The sequence below is a fragment of the Lineus longissimus genome, chromosome 3, assembly GCF_910592395.1.
Source record: "Lineus longissimus chromosome 3, tnLinLong1.2, whole genome shotgun sequence".
NCBI classification, from domain to species: Eukaryota; Metazoa; Nemertea; class Pilidiophora; order Heteronemertea; family Lineidae; genus Lineus; species Lineus longissimus.
In genome coordinates, this window is record NC_088310.1 from 3,459,567 (window position 1) to 3,480,892 (window position 21,326).

The following is a 21,326-nucleotide window of genomic DNA, read 5'->3' on the forward strand; positions in this document are numbered from 1 at the left end:
ATCACAATGCGAATGTTTACTAAAACTGCTACTTCAGCTTTCCTGGCAAGAACATGATGACCGCTGATGGTCCATCAGAATTACACCAGCAGCAATACTAGTAGGGTATTTATACCTTTGAATCAGATGAGGCACTATTGCAAACTATATAATCTAGAAGCTAATCTCCAGCCACCTCAATGTATGTTGGATCAAACATCACACTGGATCTCCAAGTTGTAAATCTGAACAGGATAACATTTGATCGGTTTTAGTACTTCTTTTCCGCGGAACCTGAGGATGAACACTTTGACTTAAACCTGCTTTCATTAAGCAGTTAATTCATTAGTTACCACTGTACGCCTTAGAGGGGGCAGAATGGTACTGTTTAGACAAGAAGTCTCTCCCACAGACCTAGGAATATTGGATAGAACGGCACTGTACTGGGTCCCAGTAATAAATACTGTCATGAAGACATATGATATTGTTCTGGGACTTATGTCAGATTAGTTTTCTCCGCCAAACCCGAGACTGAAGAATTAACACCTTGTGTCTAACCTGCTTTCATTTAGCAGTTAATGCATTAGTTACCACTGTACGCCTTAGTGGGGGCAGAATGGTACTGTTTGGACAAGAAGTCTCTCCCACAGACCTAGGAATATTGGATAGAACGGCACTGTACTGGGTCCCAGTAATAAATATTGTCATGAAGACATATGATATTGTTCTGGGACTTATGTAAGATTAGTTTTCTCCGCCAAACCCGAGACTAGAGGATTAAAATCTTGTGTTTATAGGCTAACAAATGCAAACACTTCCAAGTGAACCCCCTACGAGAGACGAGTGGCTCTTCTTCTCTCCGACTTTGACACCCTATACGAACATATCAATAGATCAGCCAGCGGTCCTTGGTGTCGCCGCGTGGGTTACGTCCAATGAAATTGTTTGCAAAGGTCAGGGAACCACGATCTGACATCCATAACCAGCGTATCCCCTTTTCATGCCAGTTACAGTCGGGTGCTACACCACAGTCGGGATAGTGGCCGCCAAATGAATGGTTGTTGAATTTAAAATCATGAAATCATGAGACAGATCAAGCTAAAGGTCAAACTCAGGTACGTCAAGATCAAGATTTCCTTCCAATAAATTTTCAGCAAGACTTACCTTTCACTTGGACAACCGCAACGTGAATTAAGACTATAGAGACCTGCCACCTAAGTTTTCCTGGCAATATGGTCCATCAGAATAGCACCAGGTAGCATACTAATGCTGTCTTTATCATACCTTTAAAGGCACTCTGGCAAACTTCCATCTCCAATCACATCGAAGTATGTTGGATCAAACACCAACACAGGGTCTCCTAATTATCATGATCATATACATTATCAAATAGTAACATATCGCCTTCTTTTCGGCGAAACTGAGACTGAATTATTCACATTGTGTTCAACTGCGTTCATTTCGCAGTCAATTCATTAGTTACCAACATATGCCTTAGAGGGGGCAGAATGGCACTGTTTAGACAAGAAGTCTTTCCAACAGCCTCAAAGAATATTGGATAGAACGGCACAGTACTGGGTCCCAGTAATAAATATTGCCATAAAGACATATGATATTGTTCTGGGACTTATGTAAGATTAGTTCTCTCCGCCAAACCCAAGACTGAAGGATTAAAATCTTGTGTTTATAGGCTAACAAATGCAAACACTTCCAATGAACCCCCTACAAGAGACGAGTGGCTCTTCATCTCTCCGACTTTGACACCCTACTACGAACATATCATTGGATCAGCCAGCGGTCCTTGGTGTCGCCGCGTGGGATACGCCCAGTGAAATTGTTTGCAATTGCCAAGGAACCACGATCTGACATCCATAACCAGCGTATTCCCTATTCATGCCAGTTATAGTCGGGTGCTACACCACAGTCGGGATAGTGGAGCCAAGTGAATGATAATTTAAATTTAAAAATCTTTTAAAACATGATGGTGTATGGTGTATCATGAACCTGTTTAGTTTGACAAAACTCCATCAGGAATAAGAAATACTCATGGTACTCCCTTGTTAGGATCAATGGTATTTGATAAGGGATAGCAATAAATATCGGTGGTGATTACATGAAGTAAAGTGATGTACATAAGTAACGTAGTCTGGCTCGTGACTGAGAGTTCAAACTGCGCAGTTCGTTCCCGACTTGTTTGCGTGACTATTACTGCAATAAAAACCTGGCGAAACCGATCCAGACTATCGTCAAGCATAGACGATATAGGCACTTACCTTATGCTGCCGCAGTTTTGACTTTATTTCAGAAACTTGAAGACTTTTTAATGTTTGAAATCGGAGAAAGTGTTCTGCGATGTTCTTCGTCGTTCGCACACCAGCACACCAACTGACTGGCGTTCAAATCAACCGCGACCGATCATGGCCAAAGACAATACATTTTACGTCACACCATACGGGCACTACCCCTCTACCTCGCGTTTGATTGGCCGGCTGAGCGTCAACTTGTGTATTATGTATGATTCTTCTGCTAGTTAACGTCTTTTGATCCCTTATTGGGACAATGTGGGACTGGGCAATAGCGTAAATACCCGTACATGTACATGTACTGAGCTGTGGCCATGGAAAGACATTAGGCAGGTTTTGCAAGCCTTACGAAGAGCTAACGAAGGACGAAGTATGAAAATGCATTTTATCGTTCGTGATGTGCGTTTTGATCTCCTACTGAAGAGACCTTTTGACCCCCAACGCACAACAAAGGAAATAACGTTGATATCAAAATCTCAAATATGGAAAAATAAGTTACAGCATCAAAATTAATAAACCAAATACACATTAAGCGTATACATAAAAGTTATACATTAGGTTCGTCTGCAAAATATGGGTTTTTGTTAATCGGGCAACGGGGTCACCTAAATTGTGACGCGGGTCACTAAATCGTTTGATTTTGGGTAACTTATTCGTTTTGGCCACCACATCTGTTGATTTTGGGTCTCACACTTTCAGTTTGGTCACTTAATCAGGCGAGGTGACCTACTCGGTTGTAACAGAGCATCACTAATATCTTTGCTCGTCGATGAACACATGATTTACCCTGCTTGTCGTTACTTGTGTATTATCACTTTGATAATGTGATTGAACTACTTTTATAATCAGACCTTGTCAAGTTAATTTTGCCGACCAGAAAATGAAATTTCAGAATTTTTTGTTGTCATCTTCTATTGTTAGAGTGAGTCTGTTTGTGTAATTGATTGCATACTGCCGTGTTGTGTGAATGTGTATTTGAGGTGAGTGGTGATGGATGTTGGATCAGCGATACTGAGATTGCAACCAAAGCGGTCAGTTGATGACAGGCCATTTGGAGAACCGTTAATTAATGGTCATTCTTTAAACAACATGGAGGAATATGATCTCTGGCACACCTTTCCTTTCCACACTTGTCAAAAATCTTTCTCGTCTTGTCGCAATTTTGAACCTATTTAGAGTTCTTTTCAGGATATCGTTCCCTTTCAGGTTAATCTTGTTATTTCAGTAGATTTGTATTTCTAACCCAAATATCATTTAAAATATGACACTGAAACTAACTTGATTTAAATCGTTTACCAAATCATATTTTAAGGTTTTAAGAATGAAATCCCAATCCATCGTGTTCTATCATAATATTCGAGTGAGACTTTCTGCTATCTATTCCAACATGATACTACCCAAGCTACCTATACAACACTTCTTGGCGCCATTAAGGATGGCCTTGAACATAGAAGAAAGATATCATTTTAAATGATGAAATCCAATACTTCTTGCTTGTTCTTTGTAATGAACAGGTGGAAAAACAGGAAATCCATTAACCAGGTCATAGTGCAAATTGCATCTTCGGTTATGTTCAAGGTGGAAATGTTACGAGTTTTCCTGCCTAATAGCTTGCGAGATTTATTCTAAGATGATTGAAATTTGCTATTTGTGTGAAAACTAAACTAACTAAACAATGTAGAATAACGCTGTACTAGCCAGAAATAGCCTCCATTCCACAAATTGGTTGCATTTGTTGAGAAGTGAAACAAGACCAATCGGTGTGGCTGTGCCCCCCCCCCCCCCCCGACCTATTCTTTGACCAGTGCTGCTCAACTGGGAAATAAAGCTTGATTTGACTGACACTCTTGAGTTTCATCTAAGTCAAAGCACCAAACTACCGTTACGCGTCAAGGGAACTAAACCTATCTTAGTTTAACCTAAAGGTATAAGTCCCCCCAATTTACGATGCCTGTCTGTAGTAGCCAATATTCCTGCTCTAAGAAATTCTCTCCCTGATTGCCATTTACTTCAGACAAACTTTGATTATATTCTGTAATGATGATAAAGATCAAAGTATGACATTGATTTAGTTATCTGCCAGGTTGTCTGCATGTTTGACACTCGGAGTGATGATGTCGGGCTGGATTAATCAATTTCAAATTTCATTCTTTGGAGTTGCTTCTTGCTGTATCTTCAAACTTAGATCTGGGCAAGCCAATGATATGTTTCGACGAAACTGATGAATTTACCATAAACCACTCTAGTCAGCCCACACCAATTTGATACCTTGGATAGCAGGCACACCTGCCAGCCTATATGGCACCCATTGACGCAAATAAAAGTAAAATAAGAAGAGGCACGGCGACAGGAGAAACCAGAAGACAGGAGAAACCAACTTATTATTTAAACTTGATAAGTGGGTGGATTTTTTTATCTGCCTATTCAAGGCTGTGCTAAGTCTTCTTGAACATTTTTCCCGATCTGCCACCAATTGTTATTGGAGTGGAGAAAGTTTCCTGCTGTGTGAAGAAAAGGTCGAAAAACACAATGGTGAGATGAGCACCATGTTGAAATGGGTGAAATTTTGAATTGCTGTATTCAGAGTCTAGATTGCTATGTTATCTGCATTCTTGAGACACAACGTTCTTGTCATTCTGGTTCATATTCTCGATTCCCCGAAGAAGATGCAATGCTGGAAAATTATACCACGATTCATTATATCAACTTTTATCAATTTTCACCTACCAGGGTTAGTTGTTGTATTAGAAAAATGGTGTTCCTTGTTGAAGTGAGATAAAGTTAAAAGTTTTGGCTTACAGTGCGATGTCAACAACAGTGAAGTGATTGTCATTCAATCACACTTGACTCCTGTCTACGAGTATCCTGAAAGCTTTCAGTGGATCTCTGGGATTGAACCAAGGACCACATGACCGCTTTACCTCTAACTGAAAACAATGGTGATGCTGATGATTGGCACTCAGTTGAGCCAATAACTGTGGCTTGTCCGCATGAAAAATCAATCTGTGAAAATGACTGACACAAATTGTGTTATGAATAACAATAATCAGGATGGTTGACATTGCCACGGACAGGTCGTTGACCATTAATTCCATCAGAATGATGAAGGATTACCCCCAACCTGTTTCAGCCCATCCCCTCTGTTTCTATTGCTGTGACACTGATGGGAAGACATCATTGACAGATCCGTCTTGTACAAGAAGCTGAAGCCACACCAATCCAATACCTTGTAGAGCAGATGAGGAGGCATTTTTTCAGGGAGAAAATTGAATAAAAACCTCACTCGACTTTGTCAATAATTCTAGGGGCCACCAGTATTTGCTGAAGTGTGTCTCAGGAAGTCAACCTCCACTAAAGCTCCTTTTATTAGTATCCTACGTAATGAGCCTATCCAGTTTAAGCATCATGTTGTAATCCAGTCATTATTTATTCGCTTCAGCAGACTTTTCCTTTCAGCTGGGGGATTTAGCGATTAAAAGTGGATATCATTTTGATGAAAGCGCATTTTTGTTTCTTTTGCCATAATCTGGTTTATCACACGGGTGGCATCTTGGTAGTCATACTAGTGGCGTCTCGTAGGTCACCAGCAATCCTCTCTTGGTTGCCATCGAATTTGACAAACAGCCTTGCATTATGTACATTACGATACATCAGCTAGCGTGTCTTGACTTCAAACTCACTGGATGTATGAATTGCAGAATACTACATTGTAATTTTGACAGTGGCGAATCCAGAAAATTGAGATTCAGTCCAACCCAGAGAGTAGAGAAGGTGCGATCTCGAACGGCCATCAGAAAGAATTCGGAACTTAAAGTGCCAAATATGTGTTATCTGGGCATCTGAGACATAGCCGCCGAGCTCGTATAAGCCGTCTGGCTGTTACATCTTGGAACCAAATGTACCTGTCACAGTTTACCCTCACGTCTGACTTGATTGCTGCAATGCCCGGCAGACTTCGTATAATGCTGACCCATGCTGAATTCCACCAGCCTCAAAAGTATTGAATGCATTGAAAAGCTGTCACATCACGATTATCAACCTGAGCTGCTACGGCATCCAATAACCTATCCCGCGACCTTACCAGTTTAAATGAACTCAATGTTGAGCTGCTGCGGCTTAGCATGGCACTTGCCAGGCTGAACACCGACTTAATGACGACATTGCATGTCTTGTAACGACAGCAAATTGGATGGAAAGGTGTCATCGACTCTGTTAATGAACAGCACACAGCCGGGAGCATATCAGACAAATTGAAATGATAAAACCTGTTAGAGCATGAAATGTATTCTGTGCACAGAAATTGAAATGTAGTAAATTGGATTATTGACTTAGATATTTTTTCTAGTCTGTATTGATGAAGCTTGATTTGAGGTGCACAGTCGCGTCCTAAGTCATTAGTGTGATTCTGTTCCCTGAAAAAAGGAATTCGTTATGTCGTCATGGCTCCGTCGTTGCAGGTGGCAGAAACTAAAATCGTTTGGTTGCCTGGCAGTTTAGATGGCTTTTCTTGAACTGTGTAATCGGTAAAACGTATATATAACGGGTTGAAATAGTTGTCAAATTACTGACAGAATTGCTGCACTGGAAATGTTGAAAGCCATCGAAATGGGTCACCCTCATGACAGTAGGACTGCGCGCAGGGTTCCTTTCGCAGAAAAATACGTCGTACACTAGTAGGTGGCTTTTTCCGTCTTCTAAACGGTTTCTTAATTTTTCCGGATTTATCCGACTAAAGTCCGCCATTGTCCGATTATACTCTGAAAAGTCGGATTTCTAGAAAACCTGTGAAAAATACTAGGGCTCCCCAAAATAGGGCATTAAAGATCAAAGGCCTATGTTGAATTGGGTTAATGAGATGACCTGATTGAGTAAGCTAATTAGTATTCACACTTTGGGTCACTCTGAGTGTTTGGCTCACACCTCATTAACTAGGCCTTTGATCTGTAAAAGCCTATTTCGGGAAGCCCTAATATTTTTCACAGGTTTGTCGGACTTTTGTCGGATAAATCAGAAAAAAGTTAGAGAAACCGTTGAGAAGTCGGGAAAATCCTCCTACTAGTGAAGCTACTGCATGATTTCTGATAAGCAGTTGTTTCAGCCGAATCCCATTGCACTGCTCAAACCGAATTCCACTTTGATAAGGGTGTCTTTCCTGAAGCCAGACATCGATTTTCGACCCTGGCATCCTCAAAACGACTATTTTCCCTCCCAGGTGCATATGTCCAACATGTAATTAAGATTACACAACAACACATCTCAGTCCGCCTTCTCCCGTCATGGGTTTTCAGAATCATGACATGAAAGAGTGAAAGTATGTTAGTGTGTGTGGCGGTGTCTTAATCAGGCGCTAATGGTCTTCTTGCGTGAATGGTCATCGTATGATTGATGGAAGCGATCGGATAATTGCTCCTACTTCGACAATAAACAGGTTTCTTTTTGTTGTGCCATGACTGATAACACCCTCCCACTTTGCCTATTTTTCACGTTCTCATCACATTTTTCTGTTCCAATTATCTCCTTCATGGATTTGCCTAATCTTTTGATAAAGTCGAACCTCTTCACGGTTATTAATGATGTCAGGTTCTTCTAGGAGGTACTTTGCCTACACTTGAACTTTTTATGTAATTAATTATCTGATGTGATCACTTTTGGTGTACTTCCAACCTCAGCTCCAGCCTGTTTTATTACAATATACTTAGCATTTCGTTGTGTGATGTTGTGAAGGACCTGTTCCTAGGTCCAATATTGGGTGTGGGGCTAATTGATTCCATCACAGGAAAGGGATGTCGGACAATGTCGGACTTTGGTCGGATAAATCAGGAAAAGTTAGAGAAACCCTTGAGAAGTCGGAAAAAGTCTCCAACTGGTGTATTGTGGGACTTTCAGCTACCAGAATCTCAATTGTATCGGACCCATTGCAGTTCTAATGTCTAAATAGGTCCAGAAACCAGGATATAGTATACCATTTTTGCTCAAGCTGTTGTCCAGAATAGTGCACATGATGTTGCATCCCGTTCTTTCTTTACTCCTCAACATAGCCTCACTAATCCTGCATTTCTGACAGCGAAATTGGCACGGCACTTTTGTCCGCGGTTAATTCACCTGAATGGTCATCTCAGCCCTATGTTGTTGTCATGGAGTCAATCGCCTACAGTATAATTCTATTCTAATCAACAAGTTATCTTCTCATTATGAAATCCCAGTTCCATTTCCAGCCAGTTCAATGATTTTTCAATTATCCGGTTCGGAGAAATCGCGGTCCTGCTGGAAACCATTTTTGTGTGAAAAACCACCACAGCTTATTCCTATTTGGCCCTTTGAACCCATCAAAACGATCACCTCAATCTTTGACTAGAAAACCGATTCTTGCAGTGCATTTCACTCATAGGAATGTTGTATTGATATTGGCCACTGACAATTCATTGGCTCATTAGAAAAATCCAGGGAGGAAATACATCCCATGCCAATCATCCTTAGGTAAAAAGAGAATTGGGTCTTGTATTCCCCGCTTTAGGCAATATCCTGATTTCATCAGCATCTGGGAAAAAGCAATTCAGCCTTCATTCACCGATGATGTAGATTCATGGTAATTACGAATTACGACTGAAAGGAAGTTGGTCATTGTGGTCGCAACAGGGGATGTGATGAATACCGAATGGCGCTTGAATGGCTGATGCTGGCTGGTCATGAGGGAATTAAAACAATCAGTAGTCCTCTTGGTGACTTTTCTTCTGCATCATCAATGTGTCACTTTTTTGTAACTTGGAAACCCAGAAATCAATGAGATCGACTGAAAATACCTATGAAATGTACTCTTATCAATCTAGAAATAACCTTCCTGTCCCCGCTAGACAATTACGCCGTACGCTTCATGTTTGTTGAAAAACCTGGGTTTGTAAAGATCGTAGGACCCCGGGCAGACATGATCCAAGTTGTTCTTTCTCATGGTGACCTGAAGAAGTGTAATGCAATACGAGCGTTTTTAAAAGAAGCAGGAAATTGTTTCTCTCATTTGGAAAGAATGTTGCTTTGGAGCGCTTGTTTTCCAGGCGAGGAACATCATGGCAATGTCATTGAGTCATCCACAGTTACCCCAAATAAGACAATGACACTGGCAATGACATTAGCGTATTGCTATCTTCCCTTCCCGAATCATTTTGCAACAGGACATGCCAAGGTTTTTGATGCTTCTATTTCTGTACTGATGAGGATTGCCTGTGGTACTTTATGTCAGCAGCAGCACACTCGTCATAATTGTGACATTTAAAAACTAGCTGATCTAATTAAATTTTGAAAGCAAGATGAAAGACAAACATTATCAATCAGCTATGAAATCGCTAAGATTTTTGATCAACAAGTCATTTCAAAATCCATCTTAAAAAAGTTATGCTTTTCTAATACGGTACACTTTATAGTACGGTACGGCTTAAATGGGGCCGACTCATACTAAAAGGGTTTGAATTCCACCTGGTCGCTGCTTCGTCAACGGGTCAAGTTCAAGTGGGCGCAGTAAGGGTTGCTTTCACCTTGCTAGTCAAAGTGCCTCAAATGAAGTCAATGCTATCGGTTTTCCGTAAAACCAGTTTCCTACGTTCTTCCTATGACGAGCATTAGTATCAAGAGCCCGCCCAAGTGAACAAAAATTTGCAATAAATCGACAACAATGCGACCGACATCGTCGCTTCGGATCTCCAACAGAAATGTGATGCAATTACAGAACGAGTGACCTCGGGTTAGCCTCAGCTAAAGCTACCTCTGTAATAGGAAGTTGTTAAGTTTTTTAGTCGAGATTGCTCTACGAGGATGAAAGGCTTTGAAGGTGGTTGTCTTTTTCTGTCAAGATTGGTTGTAAATCTACTTATACGGTTCGGGATGACGACTCAATGAGACGGTTGAGGGGCATGGTGTGCGGAATTAGGAAGGTGCTTTGCCTTAAAGGCTACCGAAAGAATGGAAAGTTTCAGATAGGGGTGACCGATGTACAGATTTTAGAAGTTGTGATTCCTTGCTGCTTCATATAGTGTTAAAAGAAATAGTTCTTGTTGTTGTGTTGTGCTGTGACGGGGTAGATCTTATAGAGGGTCAAACATGAGTAGGCATACTAGTATGTCTTTTTGAAGCATCCATACAAGCAATTCCTTTTCATAATTGTACTATGAACTCTATTTACTGTGACCTCTTGTATGAGGTCAAAGTGTTCAAAGACAGAGTAGTTTTACAGGGCAGTACGTATATTAAATGTTTTTGCTAATCTAGAATTAACCAGACCACCCTCTAAGATATGAATTGGGTTTCCAGATCAATTCAAGGTCCCTGGCCCTTCCCACGCCATAACGAATCGGTCATTTGCCTCCGAGGAGATGTTTAATGAAAGTGACACATCAATTTACTCGAAGGAGGACTAATGGGGGTGTGTTCATTACACCAGGGCGCATCTTTGACACTGAGGGAAAAGGAGGTCAGAGTGTGACTCGTAGAGTGGTCAGCCTTGATCAAGGCATCTCGAAACATTAGGAAAACAGCATGTCTGTTCTGTAAAGCTTTTGACCTTGTGATAAAAGCAAGGTCACGTTAGCTGGATAGGTCAGGAGGACCACCATGCGCTGCCACCTGTGATCTACTTATTAGAATGCTAATTAGTGATTTACTTATTAGAATTCTCAAAAGGGATTTACTTATTGTAATTTTGATATGATTCTAGACGCTGGCACACTGACGTTTACTCCTAAGTATCACGTCCAATCTTGCCATATTGACCTAACAAGATTGCTGAAACCCGACAAGAATGGCACTGACTGAGCTAAATTATTGGACATGATTGAATAACTCCTAATTATCTGTAAGATGAACATGTCATATTATCTCGGCAATACTAGTATTTAATCTGAGATGGGTGTGCAACCAAATTAACTGTTTTGTCCTGGAGATTGGTGGCGTGGTTGGCAAGGAAGTGATGTAGGACCAGTGATTTGTGTGTATAGGGATAATTTTAGATGGCACGGTTACTCAGTGACGTGAAACCTTAGCTTGTCACCCATCTGAGATGAATGAGACTTGCTTTATATATGTCTCATATGGTACTACAACTGCTTTGTTACACTCAAGCCAGTCAAAACTGAGTGCATTAGATGAGGCTGTTTGAAATGAGAACTTATCCCGGATTACGTAGCCATAAGCTGATAAGCGATCAGGAGTAGGGCCTATTCAGTGCTTCCCCTTGATTGAATGCTGCTCCATGAACGGTGGTGATCCCTTCATGAGCATATTAGCCTTTTGAATGATTCTGACCATTCTGCTCCACAAATGATTTAGCTACTATAAGTTCACGTCGGTTGAAAGCCAATTGAGTCATTATTCCAAGACCTCAGATATTCTATGAAGTGGCTAATCATTCGCCTGATTATCCAAAGGTGATGTATAAGGCGTTTGGCAAAATGTGACAGCGGCCCTACCATGCCTGCACAACCGTGAACCACCGATCCTATTAATAGGTAATTTTCCGATACTCCTTGGAACGAACTCTCTCCAACCTTTAGCAGAGGACCGCGGATCAACGGGATACTGTCTACCTGTCGGGAATAGGAATTGTCATTTAGCCGTTCTGTCTGTGGGCTTGATATGATCCGACTATCTAAGTTTGACTGCAACTTTTACGTGATAGATGTATCGAGAACCATACGAAGAAATGAAAAATAATGTTATGTACTTCAACAACACTTTAAGTTGTTAAACTATACTATCTCAAAGTACTTTACAGATTACATTGTTGACTAGTCATAGCATCATAAAATCGTCATCACGTCATTTCAATAATTGTTTTGCCTTCAAGATGATTGTCACCACCAGTTTTTCCCTGGAGCTATAATCTCTATACTCACCTGTATGTCAGGTTGGGCGGCTTCAATTTATTGTAATGATGAAAAATATGTCCCAAGGGGGATTCCCTTTGCCATACAATCCTTAAGTTGGTTCGATCAAATTGCAAGCTCCGTTGCCTTGAAAAATATCATCTGTCAGTTGATAACCAACCTGAGTTTGATGACCCCATTACTGATTATTTGTCAACTGTTGTCAGAGTTGGTGGAAATTTTTATCAGTGATTGAAGATCTCTTTACTCCATGCAGACCCAACAACAAATAAAGTTCCTAATGCCCTTGGAGTCAAAGAGATACTGATGTGTTGATAGAAAATTCAAAGAACAAGCTTATATCCGGAGGTATCCTATCCTTATGTGATTGAATTCAAACAAGTCTCCGATTTTCGGGTGCTTGCTCAGAGCACGGACAAGAGTAAGAAAATCAACAGAACTCAAAATGTTGATAATTGTGATTGTCACCGCTATGACCCTGGAGCGAATATCTTTAACACAGCTGAATTAACTCCAAAGTGATAAGTTGGTTCTTCCCTTTGAAATGGGACCGTGAGCCAGAAGCAATCCTCACAAACCAGCTTTTAGATCTCCTAGGGACAGTCACATCTTGTGTTTGTAACAGAAGTCATCTATAGTTCTATAACGTATTAAAAAGTTTATTAAATATGCCATTTGATATAATCCTTTAGGAATAGAATTTTCTGCAATTTGTGTTCTAGACTTGAAACTTATTGAAAGAATTGAATAAACGTACATGTATTTTGCTTAGCGTATTCCAACCACTCATATTTCAATTTGATATAGAATATTCGCTCAGAGGTCTTCCCCTAGTCAATGCGCTTTGTTTTCTATTTGATACCACCATGGGTGGAGTGCGGTCGCGGTCACCAAAAGCAGCACCGAACAGATGCAGTGCTGCGATTATTTTGTAACAGTGACATGTAAGCCGAATTCGGCTGGCTACTTTTTGTAGATGACATTTAAATAAATAATATAAGCATATATATAAATACGTATACAGAATATTCCCCTTAGAGATTACATTTTGTTATCCATTGCTTGATTGAGGTGTTAAACAGGGTCGTTATATTTCTTTCAGTGTCTTTAGCAGTTACCAAAGGTTACCTTGAGCCATCAACGAACCCATTGACAAAGATAACAGAGTACCAAATTTAAATAATAAAAAGGTTTCAAAAGTCCATCAGCCAGTCTCTGTACCAAATGGCCCCAAAGAGATTCTTTAAACCAGCCAAGAATTAGACTAATGGCAAAGTCACCCTCAACCTTCAAAACGCCTACGACCTTGTCTCCAATTTCAGAGCTTATCAACCCATCTTCTTTGCATTGTCATACACACTCAAAATTCACTAATATGAGGCAGCTTGATGATTACAATGATATCAACACAAACATGACGAAGGCCAAGACGATGCGAAACATGATGTCATGACCATCAGACAACTTTGTGTCACAACCCCAGTGTCTATCCAAATTAAACTTGTTGAATGGCATATTGAAAGACCATGTGCATCACATCCAGCTTTATAGAATATTCAGAACTGGTCTTAGATCAGGGAAAGTAGAGTATGTCATGTCAAGACCCCAATGTTCCTGTCAATTCCTAATCTCCGATGGGAATATAATCCTATGTTTTCTCACAAAGCTCAAGGACGATTGATCAATCAATTTTCAAAATTGAATGTGTCTCAATGCAGCGGGCACAGCACTTGGTGAAGTCGTCCTTTCAATTTCATTTGTTATTCAATTGACTTGATAAGAGATTGACAAACATGCGACTGTTACTCACCAGGAAATTGAATTATATCTTGTTTCTTGTCTCGTGCCAAGGACGGCTAAATTTGAATTCGATTTCAATTTTTCAGAATGTTCTCCATCAGAAATATAACAGGGCTCGGAGTGTTACTCATCAAGAACGAAAAGGTTGAACATGGTACCATGAACCACAAAAATATCATAGCTCTGATGCGTTAGAAATAATCATAATTTTATCCTGTGCCAAACACGTTTTCGAAATCATAAAAATAGGGTTGTGTTGGTCGTTGCAGGATTTTTAAATGGCATCCTGATGAAATCGGCGGTTAATGTTTGTCTCTGTTTTTAAGGGCGGTTTATGGAGCCTCATCAAAGAAGATTGCACTATATTCTAATCACTACAGTATGAAGCAGTGGCCAGAGGGTATCTCATATTATGTGCGCGGTCATCATCAATCCTGTGAAACTGATCGCAAACACCATCGGATATCAATTAAACCTGATGGGAAAGTCACCTTGAACATAGATGTATAACGTACTACAGAATCAATTAACAGTTCTCTTAGCATTTAATCTGACACTGGATATGAGGGGTCTATTTGAACGGTGTGGCAAATTATATTTAGTTTCAATATTTATTAGAAATTCACGTGGTCTCGAGTAATTCCGTAGGTGTTATTTGACATTGGATATAAAGGGCACACAGGATAAAGCAAATACTATCTCTTTCAGTACGAGCAGATATATTTGATTATGGCTTACCCCTGGCAAGTTTCAGAAAGTGAATTCCATCTGACACTTTTATTTACGCTCTAATGAATAACAGTGAAAAATATGGCGAACTGATATGGAAATTGCGTCTGGTATGGCTACTGGAAGTATATTATGTTATACAATATAGAACCGGCATTCGTGTTTAAGCCAATAGAGTCTGTCATGTGGCACATTTGCCTCCTCATTCTCATTCGGTAATCCGCCACTCTGCCTCAAAGTTCACACCACACCACTTACTGCTAATAGCTCACCCCATCAAATACATCGCTCGTCTCTTAAATGCTGCACAGACATGACAGCCAGGGCACAAACCAGTCAATAACATCTCGGGCGTGACTATTGCCAATTCCAGCCAGTCAAGCAGTGCTAATGAATACCTCAGCACTATGCATTTCCCTCTTCCCCATAAATTAAACATGACCCGCGGTTTGTTTTTCTCGTGTAGTTTTTTGCGCTTGGTTAATCACCAACACCACAACTCTCCTGCAGAAAGCAAAGCTAGTTACGTGACCTCCATCAAGCTATGCCCTCTGGTCATTAAGACACATTCGTGGGCGATTTCTTCGCCGTTTTCACATCCACATTATTGCAATACGCCGTATGGTATGCGGATCTGACAAGATTCATGATTTTAGGTTGGACTGTAAGACTTAGTATGCTGCCCAAACACGTGTACACAATGGCGGAGGGCTATTATCAAAAAGAGACCTTCGAAGAGCGTGAAAAAAAATTCGATGAAAAAGTAAAATCACAGTCATCTGATGTAGTGCATCACTACCACTTATCATCAGCGGTCTTTTGGCAGGAGTGTCAAATATCTCCCACAGTAACGTGTTGACCAACTTGAACTTATCGACTGATGACCCTGGCCAGTTTATTCAGTGCTATTTCTTTTTTTTAAATTGTTTATGGCAGTTGCTGGATGTGTTTCTTTGGTACTTCAGTTTCAATCACGTCCGCTGGAAATGGGCAATATCCATTGCAGGAGGTTAAAAAACGAATTGGATTCAGTGACCATCTTGGATATGGTGGCCATTTTGACTTCTCATTTTGTTAGAAGTCCAAGTGATGACAACACTGCATGGCTACAGAAATTGGTTCTTTCAGGATGGTTAGTGACATACGTTAGTGTACCCATTTATCCGCCAGATGAGCTATAAAAACCATCGAGTTTCAATTTGATCAAAGTCACAACCAGAGTGCGAGGATGAGTTTACGTTAACGATTCGCCTGTTTGGTCTTACCGGAAGCCATTTTCATATAAAGACCAACATTTGCAACGGCTCTTTGACACCTGTTTGATAAGCCTCGGTCAAATTGCCTGACCTGCTCTTTCTTGCACAATATCTGGTTCAATCAGCAATTTGATGTGTCTCATCATCCCGTCTTTAATGTGACCACGACTGGAAGATGAGGCCTTTTTTTGCCTTATTGGCCAAATCTACGGAGACAAGTCTTTTCACTCACTTGCAAATGATTCATTCCACTCTACTTTAGCCTCTGGTGACCTTTTAAGCTTCTTTTCTAGAAAAAAAATTGGCATCTCAAAGAAATGAAATTTTTCCTCTTTGATAAACTCAGTCTGGAATGAGGTTTTTAGTGTGCCATGCCATTTAGACGTTTTCTCGCATTAGGGATGGAGGTGGTATGCTGGAAATAAAGTCATATTGGGTTTCTTTTCTAATGAGGTCAGATTAGTCAAATCAACTTGGAAACTGTTGCTTCTTCTCCAGCTTTGCAACAGGTCGCTGTAAGATATTCAAATTATTGGTCAAATTATAAAAGCTGAAGATATTTTTTACCTGGCTTTGACATTATTATTGCATGTTGATCACGTTCAAATGACCCCCTGACTTTATCCATGAAAGGCTTAAGAGAAAAATTCTGTTTCCCGGTTCATACGATTTTCAAGCAGGCAAGATTTTCAATTCTTCCATATTTGCATTGATGATTGTGATGGAGTCTTTATCATTTCTTAATTGAAAACTATTCGTCCCTGGTCAGAGCACCCTGTATATGTCGGTTAACAGGAAGCTAAGAACCTGCTGACGTCGTGTGGCAATCCCTTCCATGGATGAATTGCTGCTTATATTCCTGTAAAAGATCATAGAAGCAAATCTTCTACAAATTGTTTCAACTAATTCTTCATTTGCTTGATAATTATTCACGTAACTTTAAGCATTAACACAGCTTGCTTCATTTGAATTCATGTCTCAGTCACTGATGGTTGAAATTGACTGCTTAGGTGCTGCCAGTTGATTGCGTTTTAAGTCATTAGTGGACCTGAAGAATCACAAGCCGTTGATACTAAATCGCCTTTGTACTCCTCTGAGATGAGTTGGCAGTTCCACTAAATCCCGGACAGGCCATAAATATCAGATACGTCGCATGTGACAGGTCAAAAGTAAATATGTTGCTGCAAAGAGAGGTAACAATAGATGATCTATCTTTGCAAAAACACTTGGTCCAAACAAAAATTACCCTTGGGCGACATTCTATAACAGAAAAGAAAACTTCTGCTGTCTCCGTCGAACCAGAAGCAAGACTTTCTTGCTGCGTTCGTGCATCTTGTAAACATTTCCGGCAACTAGGTGTTGACAGTGTTGACAAAGGATCGCCAGTTGCTTTTGTTCAGTTCATGGTCTTTTTTGTAAATGCAACCTTTGGCGCTGTCCGGTATCTCACTTGATAGGTGAGGTATGACAGGTTTAAGCCATTTATTTTATTGTATGTTCTTGTGAAATATTGTATACGGCAGTTATGATGCGTGCAACATTGATGAAACATGGGAAGTTTAGGGTATAATGCGTGAGTGTGATTGTGTGTTGGATTTGATGCGTAAATGAGTCTTGAATACTGTGGTGATGGAATGCATAAAAACATAACAATGGAATTTCTCAACAGATATCCGTCAGGAAAACTTATTTGAAAGTTAATGTTGGAGGGATAATAGGCTGTCTGAACTATGTCTAAAATCATGCCTATTTCACTTTTCCGTGCAGGGAGGATCTAGGAATTTGGAAGACCACCCATACAAGTGGCTGCAAGAGGCATTCGCGGATAAATAGGGGAGGGGGGGGGGCAGCGGTCTTGTTTAAAATCAAGATACCAAGGGCCATTCCCTATGATAAATTTTCGAATGTATATATAGGTGTAGCCATAATTAAGCTCCAAAATGAGACTTCAAATAAATGAAGTGGACTATTTTACTAAAATTAGATTTTCCGATAGTTTGGAAATGAGAGATTATAAAAATCTTGTGGGTCCAAGTAAAAGTTTCCAAAGCCGTCGTTTTTCCTATGATTGGCTGACAAACAGTTGCACTTAATGAAAAATGAAAAATGTGTTATTAGAATGTTACATGTATATGATTTATAAAAAAATATCTGTATATAACTGGATATATCGCATATGTAAAATAGATATTTGTCTTTTGAATAAAAAATTCTGAGTTTGTTATTTTTGTGTTGTGCTGGTGTTGTGATATTGATTTGTAGAGAATATGATTTCTGAGCGATTCTTCTGTATTTTCATGATGGAAGTTCATCAATTGTCATCCTTTAAGTGAAATAAAATTTAAGAATCTTCAAGACTCAGGGAATTGGGCGAGCTGACCGAGCAAAGAACCCATGGATAGAAAATGGCCTGTTAAGGATTATCGCAGATATCCAACCACTTGTCTCCAAGTCTGATGGTGTTATATTGGCAATACATGGAGCTGTAATGGTTTTGCTGATCACCTCTCGGGTCCCAAGGGGTGGCATAATGTTCTGTCCTGTCTCTATCATCGGCCTTGCGATACTGTTTTCTTTAAACCCTGGATTCCATACTTCAGACAGATTTCGTTTGTTTTCAGATACAGTATTAACGGACAAGTAGAGTTCAAAACTGCGGTCTTCGTCCTAATTTGGAGTTGTTTCGACTGTTGAAATGATCCATTACAAATCGGAATTGGTTCCAATAAGGTACTGGCATCCTAGCAAGTGGCGCTGATTTTCACTGGATATTCACATTAGTGGTTTTCTTCATGTGGGGTTGATTTTTTTAATCTGTTCCCTTTAGGATTGTTACCATTTATTTGTTAACGTTTTTCAGGGTTTTGAAGCGTCTGTACGATTAGAGAATTCGACTTCATTCTTCAGGCAACCACAGAATGAAGTGAATATACTATCAGACGACGGTGGGGGAGTAATCACTTTATCCAAGGCAAGTAGAGTTATGATCATAAGTAACATTCCGTGCCAAGTGCAGCAGTGGTAGAACATGATCAGATGATATGTTACAGTGTGATCATTATCTAACATTGCGCAAGTTGGCTTTTTATTCAAGTACTAGGCTGCCATGTTGCTACTCTTTAACTTCTGTGAAACGAGAGGTCTATGACCGTCCCTGTTCTTTTAACTGTCCCACCAGCAGATCTCAAACAGATCTAATTGCAAGAAATCGACCTTTTGTAGGAGATCCCTGACTTCATACTCAAACATCTCTAATGTCAAGAAAAAGCTTCAAATGTCAAGATATGAAGTTTTTGTGATCTCCACCTTCTTATTTGACAGTTATTGTTGGGATTACGGAAACTTTTCTTGTAAAATAATCTCATGTTGTTTGTTGTTCTGCAGTTTGCCTTTTTTTAAATTGATCAAAATGTACAATAGGTGAAGTTTGCTGGTACTAATGGGAGTAAGGTGGCATAAGAAATTTTCACCCCAGCGTACAAACGAGTCAAAAACAGGATTGCTGCGCTTGTTTTAAATCAAACACAATATGAGTCGTTATTTCTTTAGTTTCAAGAAAAAAAAGGAAGTTATTCTAATGGATTTGGAAATCAGATCTTTTTGTTGGTTTCAACGATAATGCATGCTATTGTCAGCTTCCAGAAACTCTAAGAAAATGCTTGCGAGATTTTAAGAAAAGGCGTGCGTATTAATTCTCTAATGGACATTTTAAAAGATCATCAATTCTAAAGACTCATGAATAGCGAGACCTTTCAATTGAATTAAGGTTCATATATCCAGTTTACCATATTCCATTTTTACATGTTTGGCTAACTTTTTTGATTGGTGAATATTGGCTCTGCTAAGTCAATTAACTGAAATGTCAATTAGGGCTAGACTTATTATGTAGTGTTGAACTAGGCTAACATGCTATGGTAAAATTTACAATTTTGATTTGCAAAAGCTCGACATCGTCGTCCATGTCTTTGGTCATGAAGATAATGGTTGTATGAATGTTGATGGATGTCGATGGATGTTAATATGAATTTTGATATTGTGCATTCTGTTTTGATGTCAGATGGGTAAACGCTCCAGCTAGCAAAAGCTGTCTCAATTCTTCATTGACCCTCTTTCAATAATTTCATTGTTATAAATTTCTTAACTTGTTAAATTCTGAAAAATATTGCATGCTGTTTGAAACTTTCTATCGAAGGCTTTTCTTTTTAGGCAAAGAATGGTGTCTTTGGAAATCAGTCGATGTTGCCAGCAGTATCTTTCGCTTTTAGGATACATGGTAAGTAGAGTGACCTAAGAAGAAATATCTTTAACAATACTGCTTTAAGGGGAGATAGCGTATCCGGTTACTTATTCTGAATCCGCACATTGATACGGTAATTGTTGGGATGGTTTACTTTGATTGTTCACCCTGAAGAAGTTCAAAATACGTAAAACACTTTTGTATTGACAAGTGTGCTTTTCAATTCATTCTAGATGCACAAATCCTAGAGAATCACATTAGCAATAAAGCAGCCAGGAATGCCAAATGGCGTGAAGAGGTGGAAAAGGAGGTCGAGCGTCTTAAGAACGAGTCCTTGACCCACAGGGACATCGTCTTTGTCCCTAAGGTCGATGTCTACAGGAACCTCCCTGCTAAACTACTGGCTTTTTATCAGTGGTGAGTTTGGCTATTGTAATTTTTTCCCCCAACAAATCCTTGCTGAATTGAGGCTTTTGGAACAAATCCTTGCTCAAAGCTTTTCTAAACAGCTCTTCAAACAAATTCTTGCTCATAGCTTTCCAAACAATTCCTTGCTTAAAGATGTTCAAACACATTCTTCGTCAAGACTGACAAGTCATTTTGATGTTTTGGTCATTTGGGTGTGTGTGTCTGCGTGTGTGTGTGGGGGGGGGGGGGATAATGCAGAAACCTCAATAACTTTCATTCTACGGGGTGCATATTAAAGCTACCTTATTACCAAAATGCTTGGCCATGGTGATCAATATTCTTTGGAGAGCCAATTCGAAGCAATGTTGGAGACATCTTTACCAAGAACGAAGAATCAGTTTCCGTCTATTATAAAGAATTACCTCAAAAAAGGGTTTAAAATATCAAAAACCTTTATTTGTAAGTGTATACTCTTCATTGATTCTCATATACTTGTCTATCACTTTCAGGGTTGGACGCCATGACGAGTTCACCTTTGCTTTGAAGACGGATGACGACTGTTTCCTTGATGTTGACGCTATCCTTCATAAACTTAAATCTGTCATAACTAAGTCCAATATCTGGTGGGGCAGGTGAGTATGTAGGTGGAGGAAGGCGCAAAAATTATGGTATGGTTGCCAAGCCTAATAGTGTACGGCCCAAATTGTGGCCTCGGATAGATCATTGACGATTATTTTCTTTGGCA

General features: G+C 39.8%; 1 protein-coding gene across 1 annotated transcript in view; it reads left to right on the top strand.

Annotated features, from left to right (window-relative positions):
- The window catches only part of LOC135485400 (UDP-GalNAc:beta-1,3-N-acetylgalactosaminyltransferase 2-like), a 137,207-nt gene that overhangs the window by 111,255 nt on the left and 4,626 nt on the right, over window positions 1-21,326 (top strand). The window contains exons 7-10 of the mRNA XM_064767387.1: window positions 18,797-18,907; window positions 20,143-20,209; window positions 20,407-20,590; window positions 21,091-21,213. Coding sequence (XP_064623457.1) covers window positions 18,797-18,907; window positions 20,143-20,209; window positions 20,407-20,590; window positions 21,091-21,213 — 485 coding nt within the window. The remainder of the gene's footprint in view (window positions 1-18,796; window positions 18,908-20,142; window positions 20,210-20,406; window positions 20,591-21,090; window positions 21,214-21,326) is intronic.